At 36.3% G+C, this 13209-nt stretch overlaps 2 protein-coding genes across 3 annotated transcripts; both read left to right on the forward strand.

Moving 5' to 3' along the window:
• Positions 1 to 605: 605 nt before the first annotated feature.
• Positions 606 to 6578, forward strand: LOC126667471 (ABC transporter B family member 21-like). 2 transcript variants are annotated; one of them, XM_050360452.1, is made up of 12 exons: positions 606 to 1454; positions 1527 to 1581; positions 1669 to 1844; positions 1923 to 2144; positions 2224 to 2462; positions 2666 to 3191; positions 3336 to 3609; positions 3838 to 4625; positions 4852 to 5118; positions 5205 to 5468; positions 5547 to 5840; positions 5987 to 6578. In XM_050360452.1, the coding sequence occupies exons 1-12, from the start codon at positions 1128 to 1130 to the stop codon at positions 6332 to 6334; spliced, it is 3780 nt and encodes a 1259-aa protein (XP_050216409.1). In that variant the 5' UTR covers positions 606 to 1127; the 3' UTR covers positions 6335 to 6578. The 2 variants fall into 2 exon arrangements, with proteins under 2 accessions (XP_050216409.1, XP_050216410.1); XM_050360453.2 differs by lacking the exons at positions 5547 to 5840; positions 5987 to 6578 and having other exon boundaries at positions 5188 to 5462.
• A 1535-nt stretch (positions 6579 to 8113) lies between these two features.
• On the forward strand, positions 8114 to 10860 carry LOC126667472 (protein CHUP1, chloroplastic). Its single transcript, XM_050360454.2, has 7 exons — positions 8114 to 8776; positions 8945 to 9343; positions 9448 to 9579; positions 10005 to 10186; positions 10288 to 10399; positions 10474 to 10608; positions 10691 to 10860. The coding sequence occupies exons 1-7, from the start codon at positions 8330 to 8332 to the stop codon at positions 10784 to 10786; spliced, it is 1503 nt and encodes a 500-aa protein (XP_050216411.1). The 5' UTR covers positions 8114 to 8329; the 3' UTR covers positions 10787 to 10860.
• The last annotated feature ends 2349 nt before the right edge of the window (positions 10861 to 13209 follow it).

Below are 13209 nucleotides of genomic sequence, written 5' to 3' on the forward strand. Positions count from 1 at the left end.
TAACCTCTTTTCATTTAGAAAAAAATTTCAAATAATTCTTCATTTTTAACCTAAGCTAATTAGAGTTTAATTAGAAATGATTTTTTTTTTAAATGAAGGACTATTTTAAACTTTTTTTTTAAATGAAAAGAGGTTAATTTAGTATCTCCAGGCTAGAGAGTCATGCCATCTCACTCGGCTTAACAGAATTGTATGTTTCAATGCCTAGTTCTAGTAGCTAGTTTCAAAGACTGGTAGCGCAATGAAAGATGTTTTTTTTAAGAAATCGAGATTGTCTTAGTGTTCAGTCAGCTGATTTTGGATGGTAAATATTTCTCAAAACATGAAGTGTGAATCAAACTCATGTTTGAATTGAAATTGAGATACTGATGCAAGTTATTTCCTTCTGAATCAGATAGGTTCATATCCGAAAGAGGTTGACAATAAGTTTTTTCAAAATTGACTATTTTCGGGTAGAGATGAAATATAAACACATATGTCAGGGTATAAATGAATTTTTTCCTAAGTCAGGGTTTAAACGAAAAAAAGTGCAAGGTAGGTGGTTTTTAAGTAATTAAGCTTATATATATATATATATTAGGGTTAAATTTAGACCGTTTAGCTTCTTTTAACACCGACCCCATTTCTTATCGGCGAATTTGTCAATGAAGTCGAGTGATATGCCATCGGCAAGAAGAACTTCGTCGGAGTTGGATCAAATGGAGGAGGAGGTGTTGCGATCGGAGACTACTTTGACGGATTGATTAACGGCTCAATTTGGTTAGAACGATGATGCTGCTATCACAAATTAATTTTAGAGTCTATCTATCAGAAATCTAATTAGACTCAACAGTCAACAGGTGACATATAAGAAGTTGAATCAGTCTTCTTGGTAGTTTCTGTTGGCGGCGGATTTTGGAATTGAGTTATTTGTTTTGCTTGCATTTCTTCAACTATGGCATATAACACAGTGACATTGACAACAAAGAAAAAGAAAACGGACGGTAAATTTGATGATGACAAACAAAAAAGAACAAAGAAAAGGAATCTCATTGTTATGCATGTGACACAAACCAAGAAATTAAAAAGCCAACTGTATAGAAATTGCTTTCTTCTTTTTCTGTTTTTTGTTAAAGAATTAATGGCAAATGTTCTATATCTATCTTGCTCCGCACGCATTGCTATTACCGGCAGCTCTCTCTCTATATATGTTTTGGAACTACAAGCGATCCAAGGATAGTAATTTGAGTATGAAGGAACAAGAAACAGCTTCAGAAGCAGAAGACTACAGCAGTTATAACAAGCTGTTCTCCTTTGCTGGCTCACTAGACATACTATTGATGGTCTTTGGAACTATTGCTGCTTTTGGGAATGGTATTTGTATGCCACTTATGACCATACTCTTAGGCCAGCTAGTCGATTCTATCGGAAAAACTGGAACCACTTCCTCCGCTGTGGCGCATAACGTCGCTGAGGTACTCTCTGTGTAGTGTATCCTTCATTCAACTCTTCAATTTGTTGTCTTCTGATAACTCATCCATCTGCAGGTATCTTTCAGGTTTGTCTATTTGGCATTGGGGTCTGGTCTTGCATCATTTTTTCGTAAGTATATACATCCGGTCCCTTGAAATGCTGGTTCATCTTTCCGAGTGTTTAGTTTAAGGCGATAAGCTCTCTTTAAAATTCCAGAGGTGGCGTGCTGGATGGTCACAGGGGAGAGGCAGGCTGCTCGGATCAAAAGCTTGTACTTGGAAGCCATACTGAGGCAGAACATTGGTTTCTTTGACAAGGAAGCTAATACTGGGGAAATTGTTGAGAGAATGTCTGGTGACACTGTTCTAATTCAGGATGCAATGGGGGAGAAGGTGCTGCTTTTACTATTTAACTACTCCACAGATTGCTACATTCCTGCATTATGACCAAGATTTGAATTATCATTGCAGGTTGGAAATTTTATTCAGACGTTGGCTTCATTTTTTGGCGGCTTTGTAGTAGCCTTTGTTAAGGGGTGGCTTCTCACACTCGTCATGCTTTCTTTAATCCCGCCCATTGTCATCTCCGCTGCAATAACCAATAAGCTTGTAGGCAAACTGGCATCTCGTGGACTAACTTCCTATTCAGTTGGAGCAAATATTGTTGAGCAAACAATTGGCTCAATTAGAACTGTATGATACTTTGGCATTACAAAGCAGAGTTCCCTTCCCATTCTATGGAGTTAATATATAATGACTGTTTTCCATGCAGGTTGCATCTTTTACTGGAGAGAAGCAAGCTGTTGCTAGCTACAACAAGTCCCTAACAAGAGCTTATGAGTCTGGCATACAAGAAGGCTTAGCTGCTGGCATAGGTTTCGGTACGCTGATGTTCATTTTGCTTTGCAGTTATGGATTTGCTGTATGGGTTGGCGGGAGAATGGTTCTTCACAATGGCTACACAGGAGGGAATGTCATCAATGTCATTTTTTCTCTATTGACCGGTTCCTTGTGAGTTCTTTTTTTGTGTGTGTTTTCATTCTATAGTCAAATCTTGATTTAATGGGTTCAATTAGAACTTTTTCAATTGGTAAAACATTTAATGTTGGATGTGCATACCGTACAATGGATGGAAATTCAACTAGCAAACTGTTAGAAGTATATTTTACTTTCCCCTAATAGAACTAATAGCATAGCATTTGGATTTCTTCTAGATCTCTGGGGCAGGCATCTCCATGCATGAGAGCATTTGCTGCTGGACAGGCTGCTGCAGGCAAAATGTTTAAGGTCATCAACACGAAGCCAGAGATTGACACTTATGACACCGACGGACTAAAATTGGAAGAAATCCGTGGAGACATCGAGTTCAAGGATGTATTTTTTAGTTACCCTTCAAGGCCCCATGAGCAAATATTTCGTGATTTCTCTCTTTCAATACCTAGCGGTACAAGCATGGCCTTAGTTGGACAGAGTGGAAGTGGGAAATCAACAGTGATCAGTTTGATAGAGAGGTTTTATGACCCCCAAGGTGGTGAAGTTCTTATAGATGGTATCAATCTGAAGGAGTTCCAAGTAAAATGGATGAGAAAGAATATAGGTCTAGTCAGCCAGGAACCAGTGTTGTTTACTTCGAGCATTAGAGAAAATATAGCCTACGGAAAGGACGCTGCAACTATAGAAGAAATAAGAGCTTCTGCAGAGCTTGCTAATGCTTCTAATTTCATAGATATGCTGCCCCAGGTTTTGGATTTTTCAACTTTAATTATCTGTCGAATGTATGTTTCTATTCTCTGTTAGCAGCAAATCCCTCTTCAGTACATAACACACATATATCCCTGTTTAATCACTCAACTCCTACAAAAAAAAATTCTATTGTGTTTCCAGGGGCTAGACACAATGGTAGGGGAACATGGAATTCAATTATCTGGGGGCCAAAAGCAAAGAATTGCCATAGCCAGAGCAGTTCTGAAGAACCCGAGAATTTTACTTCTAGATGAAGCCACTAGTTCTCTTGACACAGAATCAGAAAGGATGGTACAAGAGGCTCTCGAAAGGATTATGGTCAATCGAACTACTGTCATGGTTGCCCATCGCCTTTCTACAGTGAGAAATGCGGATACTATAGCAGTTATGCAGAAAGGAAAGATTGTTCAGAAAGGTGAAAGATTTCACATCATTGAACCCTAGCAAAATCTAATCAACTATGCTAATATCTATACTATACTTCTAAAGCAAGCATAAAAAATTTCAACAATCATGGTTAGTTTACAATAACTAAGGCACATTAACTCTTCATCTCCCCACCCCATTCCCAGCTAAATTAACATTATTATTACGTTTCTCAAACTTAATTACCTAAATCTCCCAGCTTTTTTCAATTGATCAGGTTCGCATTCTGATTTACTCAAGGATCTCAATGGCGCATACGCACAGCTCATACAGTTTCAAGAATTTGGCAAAGAACCAGCACAAAACATCATAAAGAGTCCAGGCAGTAGCCATCATTCAATGGAGGCATCTCCCGCAATCATCTCTTATGGAAAGGTAGCTGCAAAACCACTTGGGACTGCCATTTCAGAGACATCAAAATTGCCTCGGGAAGATCCTCTTCGCCGCCTTGCCTCTCTTAACCGTCCAGATATCCCCGTATTATTGCTTGGTGGTATAGCTTCTGTGGTAAATGGAATAATATTGCCAATTTTTGGTTTGCTGCTGGCTAATATTATTAAAACCTATTATGAAAAAGAAGATCAGCTCCGTAGAGATTCTAGATTTTGGGCACTTATGTTTGTCGTAGTTGGTTTGGTGTCCTTAGTTGCCACACCAATGAGCACATACTTTTTGGCTGTTGCTGGGTGTAGGTTAATAAAACGAATCAGATCAATGTACTTTGAGAAAGTGGTCAGCATGGAGATAGGCTGGTTTGATGAAGCCGAGCATTCAAGCGGTGCAATCGGTGCAAGCCTCTCAGCAGATGCATCTGCAGTGCGAGGTTTAGTTGGAGGCACATTTTCTTTGCTCATTCAGAACATTGCAACAGGGGTTGCTGGTCTGGTCATTGCATTCCACGCAAACTGGCAAGTAGCTCTTGTAGTCCTGGCTCTATTACCATTGATGGGTCTCAGTGGATATGTTCAGTTGAAGGCCATGGAGGGATTCAATGGAAATTCAAAGGTTATGTTTGATCTATATTAGTAAACGTAATTTAATAGTTGCTTGTTGATAGAAATGTTCGGTCTAAGCAAGGAAAATGCAAGTGACAACGGAAATTCTGAACAATATGAGATTTACATGGGAAAGGGAGTTGAAAAAGGAGAGAAAATCCTGAAGTTATATTAGCATAATTTCTTTCAATCATTTTCTCATGGAGAAAGCTTTGTTTAATTTTTTCTTTTTTCAGAAAATGTATGAGGAAGCAAGTCAAATTGCCACCGATGCTATAAGCAGTATTAGAACAGTTGCCTCTTTCTGTGCTGAAGGAAAGGTGATGGAACTGTATCAGAAGAACTGTGATGGCCCGTTTAAGGCACGAGTAAGGCGAGCATTAATTAGCGGGATAGGACTTGGGCTATCTTTCTTTTTTGTTTTCTTTGTGTATGCAGTGAGTTTTTATGTTGGAGCTCATCTTGTGGATCAAGGCAAGACAACATTCACTGAGGTTTTACAGGTAATTTCCTTGTGCCATATCTCTACTATCTTTATATTTTCGGATTTTGGTTGGTGATTTGGTCGACAGTCGTTTGCACTTTGTAGGTCTTTTTTGCTCTCAGTATGGCAGCACTTGGAATCTCTCAATCCAGCACTCTTGCACCTGATGCAAATAAAGCTAGGAGTTCTGCAGCTTCTATCTTTGCTGTTCTTGACCAGAAATCTAAAATAGACCCCAGTGATCCTTCCGGAACAAGACTTGAAAACTTGAAGGGAGATATTGAGTTTCACCATGTTAGTTTTAAGTATCCTATGAGACCTGAAGTTCAAATATTCCAAGATCTTAACCTAGCTATTCGTTCGAGGAAGGTAAGGAAATGACTTGACCTCACGTCTAATCATTTCTTACTTACTTTAGCGTGTTTAAAATGAAAATATGTGTATCAGGTGGTTGCTCTGGTAGGAGAAAGTGGGAGTGGGAAGTCAACAGTTATCTCTTTACTGCAAAGATTTTACAATCCTGATTCTGGAAAAATTACACTAGATGGAGCTGAGATCCATACGCTGCAGCTGAAATGGTTAAGGCGGCAAATGGGGCTGGTGAGTCAGGAGCCTGCGCTCTTCAATGACAGCATCAGAGCCAACATTGCATACGGAAAGGAAGGAAACGCAACAGAGGCAGAAATTACGGCTGCAGCAGAATCAGCCAATGCTCACAACTTCATCAGTAGTTTACAACAGGTTAGAAAATTACAATCTTATTGGCTGTTACTACGTGTTTATTTGCCAAATTTCTTTAGAAAAAAAAAAAGGAAAAGCACACACAAGAATTCACTGACTATAATAGTCAGAATACAAGATGATGCTTTTGAGTTGGGAGAATGCAGGGGTATGAGACTGTTGTAGGCGAGCGAGGGGTGCAATTGTCTGGTGGACAGAAACAACGAGTAGCAATTGCGCGAGCCATATTGAAGGCTCCTAAAATATTTCTTCTAGATGAAGCAACGAGTGCCTTGGATGCAGAGTCTGAGAGAGTGGTTCAAGAAGCATTAGAAAGAGTGATGGCCGGAAGGAGCACGTTGGTGATTGCTCATCGGTTATCCACAATTAAGGGTGCTGACATGATTGCGGTGCTGAAAGATGGAGTAATAGTTGAGAAAGGAAAACATCCAAAATTAATCAGCTTCAAAAATGGCATTTATGCTTCCTTAATGGCTTCGCAATCAAATGCTTGAATGTAAGTGCTGCAAGTGTGCTCATATTTTTCATTTTTTTCCGAGTGTGTACAATTTATAAGCGGGCAGAATGAGTGTTGCAGAATCAGAACGTATAGTTCAAGATACACCAGATCGAGCTGGGGTGAATAAAACAGCAGTGGTGATTGCCCATCAGTTATCGACGATATATAATGCAGATGTCATTGCAACCTTTAATTAATTAAACATATTGTTGGGTGGCGCCTCACCTTTTGAAAGGGCATCTTTGAGTAGCTTTTTAATCGTTTTTTCATATTGGATATCATTCATCATTATATCAAGGGAAAGGAACAAAAATGACCTTAATATTGTCATTGAGGATTAACTACAATACCAATGATTTTCGAGGCCTAAAAATGACACTAACATTTTGAAAATTGAGATTTAGACCCTTCCATTAGACGAAATTATATTATACCGTTAAACTTGACGTCTTTTTTGCTCATCGAAACTTATTAGGATCATTTTTGGTCTCAACGGCCACTTTATCGTCATTTTTACTCCTTTTGTTAGCGTGTACCGAGAATTTACTATTTTGAACCTCTACTATCAAGTTATCATGTTAATTATTTATTCATTTAAATAACTTTTTTTTCTTTCAAATTCTTCACTTTTATTGTTTTTACTCTAGCTAGCATCTATGCAGTTTATTTTTTTATTGTTATTTGTGTGTTATGTTAAGCATGCTAGCTTGAGGATCTCTTTTATTTTGATGTAGCTTTTCTTTCTCTCACCGCTATATTTCATTTAAAATATTCTGATGTATTAAAATGAGCTATTAGTAGTAATAACAAAAAAACAAATTTACTTTCAGGTTTAATCTTGATAATGAAGTAGAAAAATATAAATTTACGTTACGTGCTCGAGCAAATGACCGAAAATTGGTTTGATTGGTTGCTTGGCACACCCTAACCACTGTTGAATTTGGTAAAGAAAATAAGAACGTGAAAAATTAATGTACTAACAACCATGATTTGGTAAAGAAGCCACTGTTGCTTGGCACACCCTAACCACTGTTGCATATTCAATCTACACCTGCATATCTTTGGAAAATTTTCCGAAGATTTAGTTCATTGTCTAAACAAGAAATGCCTCGAACTTTCCGCACAAACTCTCCAAATGAGATGACATTAGCTAGTTTTGTAATCAAGAAAAGCAACTCGGACGATGATTTCAATGTCAAGAAAAGATATTTGTTTCAATTAATTGAGCCTGATTCCACTATATAAACTCAGTATATTTAGATAGTGCCAATCATAAAGATTAGTCACATGATCCAACACCACAAAAGGAAATACATCAAGCATCAATTCTTTACCAACAACCACTAATTAATGTACTAACAACCACTAATTAATTGTAAAGTTAAACGCCTAGACAGCAAATAAATCCAAGAAAGAACGAAATTCCCATAATTAGTACTCCCTCCGTCCCGTTTAAAAGTCTCATATTCTATTTTGGGATGTCCCATTTAAAAAGTTCCATTACTATTTTTAGAATACTTTTCTATTGAATACCCCATTTTATCCTTATTTTAGTTATCTTAAAAGAGTTTTAGGGAAAATTCCACTACCATTATTAGGGGTAAAACATGAAAAAACATGAAAAGACAAGAATAATTAATGTTTTCTTAATCTGTGTGTAAAGTCAAATGGGACTTCTAAAGTGGGACGGAGGGAGTACTAATTAAACATAAATCGAAATTATCCAAAGAATAACATTAAATCCAAATAAGAAAGTTGGAGTGATGCCAAGTTGCAGCTAACCAACAGCGACCCTTAACCTCACTGCACAGACAACTGCGTAAACAAACAACAAACTAGTTAGGAGGAGACTTAATGTGACTTAGAATCAACAATTTCCACTCACTTAGTTTATCATTAATCCAATCTAACACAACACAACACAACTTTGTCAGTATTAAGACACTCAAACTGTAAATGTATCATTTCCAACTCTAGTGCATCACCCAACATGTCTCGCCCGGGACGACTCAACTCTGCTAAACCAGCTGAACCTCAGGCTGTTGCATCCCTCTCGCCACCAAACCAAGCGAGAGCTAAATCAGTCAGTAATAAGAGGCCACTGGTTACCAACACCAATGCCAGAAGTAAGGCTAACTCTATAGCTAAACCGAAATCCCGAGGAGAAGAGGTTGCTGTTACGCCCGTATCTCGCTCTTCTTCTGTCTCTGCTGTCCATCCATTTGTTAATAGGCTGCCGCCCCGCCCTGTGGCGGGGGATTCGAATTCTGCCAAAATTGGAGACGCGAAGGATATTAGCAAGACGTTTGAATTTCAGGAGAATTTGATTAAGGATTTACAGGCACAAGTTTTGGATTTGAAGTTGGAGCTGCATAAAGCGCATACGTTGAATCAACAGCTTAAGCTTGAACTTTCCTCCAAGGTTTTGCAAACTCAGGTGAGAATTTTTAAGACTCTTTGCAAACTACATGATCATTACATTGCGCACCTTAAAATTAATATTTTATTAATAGTATTATTTTATTAATAGTATAATCTTGACCACCTTATAAAAAGAATTTTTGGTTTTGCCACTGCTCATTTTTTTCCTTTTGTTTAAATTAAGGAATCAACTAATGACAATCAAAGCCATAATTTCAAGGACATTCAGAAACTCATTGCAAACAAATTAGAAAACTCTACAGCTAAAAAGGATGTAATTTCAGTTATCACACCAGGCCCACCACCACCACCAATGCCAATGCATCTCCTGTCCAAAGTAGAAAGAAATTCTCCATCCTGCTCCTTACCTCCACCGCCCCCGCCTCCGCCTCCAATGCGGCCCGTTTCCAGGGCATTATCTGCTCCAAAAACTCCTGCAATTGTAGAATTCTATCACTCCTTGAGAAAGCAGGAGGAGAAGAAGGATGTTCAGGGGCATGGGAATCAGTATAAAGCTACGGCGAAAGAGGCACACAACAGCATAGTTGGAGAGATTCAAAATCGTTCAGCACATCTGTTAGCTGTAAGCACTGCTGTATTCTAATTAAGATGTTGCTATATGATATTTTATTATAATTTTAATTGGTTCTGCTGTTTTAATGATATTTTGGTACTGAACACTTGCAGATAAAATCTGATGTTGAAACAAAAGGTGATTTCATTAATGGACTTATTAAAAAAGTGCTAGCTTTGGCCTACACAGACATTGAAGATGTGATGAATTTTGTGGATTGGCTTGATGGAGAACTCTCGAAACTGGTAACTTTCAAGTGGTTGCATTTGCTATTGAATGAGTCACTGGTAGAGTTGCAAACCTTAGTAAATGTAATTGCTGTTAGAGGATCTGTTAAGTATGTTCGAGTGGCGTTTTGGACCATTCCTTTTATGCATCCATTTGTTTAAACTCCCATTTCATGTAAGAGTTTTGTGATGTTTTGGTTTTCCCTTAGCTCTCTTTCATGATTATTATAACTGATGGCCAAAGCAAAGAGTAGTATTAGCTCTGCAGAAGTTTTTGATGAGTGTCTGCTGAATACCACTTGAGTTTGTGTTTTGTGATAGATAAAATAGGATTTTTTTTAGCCGTTACAGGAATAAGAAAGTTGTAACTTGTAAGTAGGTTCTGCATAACACTCTTGCATGTCCTTTTCGTCAGTAATTAGTCTTTATCCTATTTTGGATAGGCTGATGAGCGGGCTGTCTTAAAGCATTTCAGTTGGCCAGAGCGGAAAGCGGATGCCATTAGAGAAGCTGCTATCGAGTATCGGGAACTAAAACGATTGGAAAATGAGTTGTCTTCCTTTAAAGATGATGCTAGCATTCCATGTGGAACTGCCTTGAAAAAGATGGCCGTCTTATTGGACAAGTAAGGATTATCCGTGAAACATATTTGTTTAGCCGGGCAAACACATGCCATTTATCTTATCACTACGTTCACTCGTTGGTTTATTTTACGAGTAATTGAAGGTCAGAGCAAGGAATCGAAAGGCTCATTAAACTTCGAAACTCAGCTTTACGTTCTTACCAGGACTGGAAAATTCCAACAAATTGGATGCTAGACTCCGGGATGATGAGCAAGGTATGATTTTACTGCAAGCTTTATTATTAAAATGGGAGGAAAGTGATCACAAGAGAGTGATGATGGAGATGCAGATAAAGCAGGGGTCGATGCAGCTAGCGAAGATGTACATGAGGAGAGTCTTAAAGGAGGTGGAATTGGGAAGGAAGTCGGAGAATCAAGAAGCATTAGTACTTCAAGGAGTGGATTTTGCATACAGGGCTCACCAGGTAACTCTATTTAATAAAGAGTTGAGATGATATTGTTTGAATGTATTGCTTTGCTGCTGAATGCTTCATTACATGACTGCAGTTTGCCGGAGGTCTGGATTCTGAAACAATGTGTGCATTTCAAAAGATAAGTGGACACCTAGGACCAGGATCTCGAGCTGCGGTAGCATCATCATGACAAGCTAGGCAGCAAATAATTTACGCAAACTGTAGTTTGTTTAGTTTCTTTGAGTAAGAATATTTGCTTTACCACTGGCTCTACTGAAACTCGAAATCAAGACTAATAAGTTGATATTTTTAAACAAAGATGTGATTAGCTGGGAATTAGCGGAGATTAATTAAAACAGTAGAATACACTTTAAATCAGCTCATTGGCTGACAAAGGCATGGATCGAACCTAGACCTGGCAATTTTAGACACGACACGACACGAAGTTAAACGGGTTTGGGTTTGATGTAAATGGGTATGGATCATAAACGGGTCAACCCGTTTATGACACGATTAATTTTGGGTCTAAATGGGTTATACACACATAACCCGTTTAAACACGGTTAACTATTTTTAATTAAATATTATTTATTTTTATTATTTAAATGTTATTAAATTCTTAATTTTAATTAAATTTTTTATATTATATATAATTAAAATAGTATTTATCTCAAAATATAGTAATAATTTATTTAGTATTATATTAAATAAATTAAAAAAGTAGTTAAATAATTAAACGGGTTTAAACGTGTCACTTTAAACGGGTTGATATATTAACACATTTAAATAAACGTGTTTACACGTGTTGTGTCGTGTAACCCATGTAATATCCGTGACGTGTTTGGGTTTTGTATATCAGACCCGATTAATAATCGTGCCGTGTTCGTGTTTAGCCTAATCGTGTTTGTGTCTAAACGGGTTTGACCCGTTTATGACCCGCAGACACGAATTGTCAGGTCTAATCGAACCTAAAATCTCTGAATAATATCTATCTATTTATACTATATATAAAAGCACGAATGGGGGAAGGACATGCAAATTCACTGAATAATCCTTTTCAGTTTACTACTAAATAAAGGTTTTATGGTCATTAACTAACTAGTTATTTAATTAATCACTATTATAATTAAAGTCCTAATTAGAATAGGTAGCTAAATTATCTCCAATTTAGTTTTTAGTATGTAAAAAATAACTAAATTGTCTCCAAATTAGTAGGAATACCTATCTTTTAGTTTGATTGAACTACAAAATTAAAATAATGTATTTGGTCAATATAATATTATTTAAATTTCTATCTTATTATTTTTAAAGATATTATTACTAAAATTAAGTTAATTATTTAATTATGATTATTATAAAATCAAAAGAATAATAAATTCAGTATGGAAAACAAATTAATAACCGAATATATTATATTTATTTTTACAAAAATTCTTAACTAATTTAATATTAATTATAAATAAAAAATTGATATAATTATAATAAATTTACTAATATATTCATTGACGTTTTTTTTTTGACAATCGAATAATCTTTCATTAATAATAAAGAGCGGTTACAGGTGTAAGAATTCAGAAAGGGTATAGCCGTTTCTAATGACCTGATATGGAACAAGATATAAACCTTGATTCGCAGATCGCCTTACAAAACAAAATCAAAATTACATAACCGCTCTAACACAATAAGATCCAATCATTTTGTCTAACATAAGACTCACAAACTCTTCATAAAAAACAACAAATCTTTCATATAGAAAGAACAGCAAAACTTTCAAAAAAGAAAGACAATCGCTGTAAAATAGTTATCAAAAAAAAATAACTAATATAACCTATAACGATTTCATCTTCAATCTTGAAAGGGCTTGATCCATCTCTGATTTTTCATTTGTATATCTATTGAAATTGATGCGCCTCGTAGAAAGATTTACCAACCAAAATGAAAAAGATAAAAAGGAGTCGGTCATTTATTTTATTTTAAAGCAATAAAAAAGAAATGGCCACCCCCAACGGCAAAAATAAACCATTGACGGCAGCCGAAGCGAAAAATAAAGGAGAAACGCTTGATGGCTTGGGTTTTCTATTTGAGAGAGAGGGGAGAGGAAAAAAAATAATTTTGTATCAATATATTCATTGACAAGTTATGTTACGAGGCACGTGTATATGCGAAACTAGTATAATAAAATTTAGCCATCTATGTTAGAGCTCATTGGGGTAATAAGTTGATTGATCTGTAATTACTATTTTGTGCCTATTAATAGATTAACAATCATCCAAGACTCATGATTTTTGGACCCCTTACAACCCACTTAAACTTTATTTTAGGTCAATAGACTCTCTAAATTTTGGGTTCGTGGCCAGTAAAATTCATATCGTCTATTTGTTTATTAATACCGTTAAAAACTCCTGATGTGACATTTCAAAAAAAATGTATACGCATATAATAAGTTCCACATCACTTGACACGCGATAAATATTTTTATTTATTTGATTGTTACAAATAATTTTTCTATTTAATATTTACCTTTTTTACTCAATGATTTTTTATTCAAATTATAATAACAATTTACCCATATAATTTTTATTGAAAAGTAATTATTTATTTTCATACTCAATT

This window comes from Mercurialis annua, linkage group LG2, assembly GCF_937616625.2.
Source record: "Mercurialis annua linkage group LG2, ddMerAnnu1.2, whole genome shotgun sequence".
In the NCBI taxonomy this organism is placed as follows: domain Eukaryota; kingdom Viridiplantae; phylum Streptophyta; class Magnoliopsida; order Malpighiales; family Euphorbiaceae; genus Mercurialis; species Mercurialis annua.

Excerpts from the sequence above, each read along its gene's own strand:
- LOC126667471 (XM_050360452.1), top strand. The coding sequence starts at position 1,128 with ATGTTCTATATCTATCTTGCTCCGCACGCATTGCTATTACCGGCAGCT. Across the intron at positions 1,582-1,668 it reads TGGTCTTGCATCATTTTTTC|AGGTGGCGTGCTGGATGGTC; the intron begins GTAAGTATATAC and ends TTAAAATTCCAG. Across the intron at positions 1,845-1,922 it reads AGGATGCAATGGGGGAGAAG|GTTGGAAATTTTATTCAGAC; the intron begins GTGCTGCTTTTA and ends TTATCATTGCAG.
- LOC126667472 (XM_050360454.2), top strand. The coding sequence starts at position 8,330 with ATGTCTCGCCCGGGACGACTCAACTCTGCTAAACCAGCTGAACCTCAG. Across the intron at positions 8,777-8,944 it reads CCAAGGTTTTGCAAACTCAG|GAATCAACTAATGACAATCA; the intron begins GTGAGAATTTTT and ends GTTTAAATTAAG. Across the intron at positions 9,344-9,447 it reads GTTCAGCACATCTGTTAGCT|ATAAAATCTGATGTTGAAAC; the intron begins GTAAGCACTGCT and ends GAACACTTGCAG.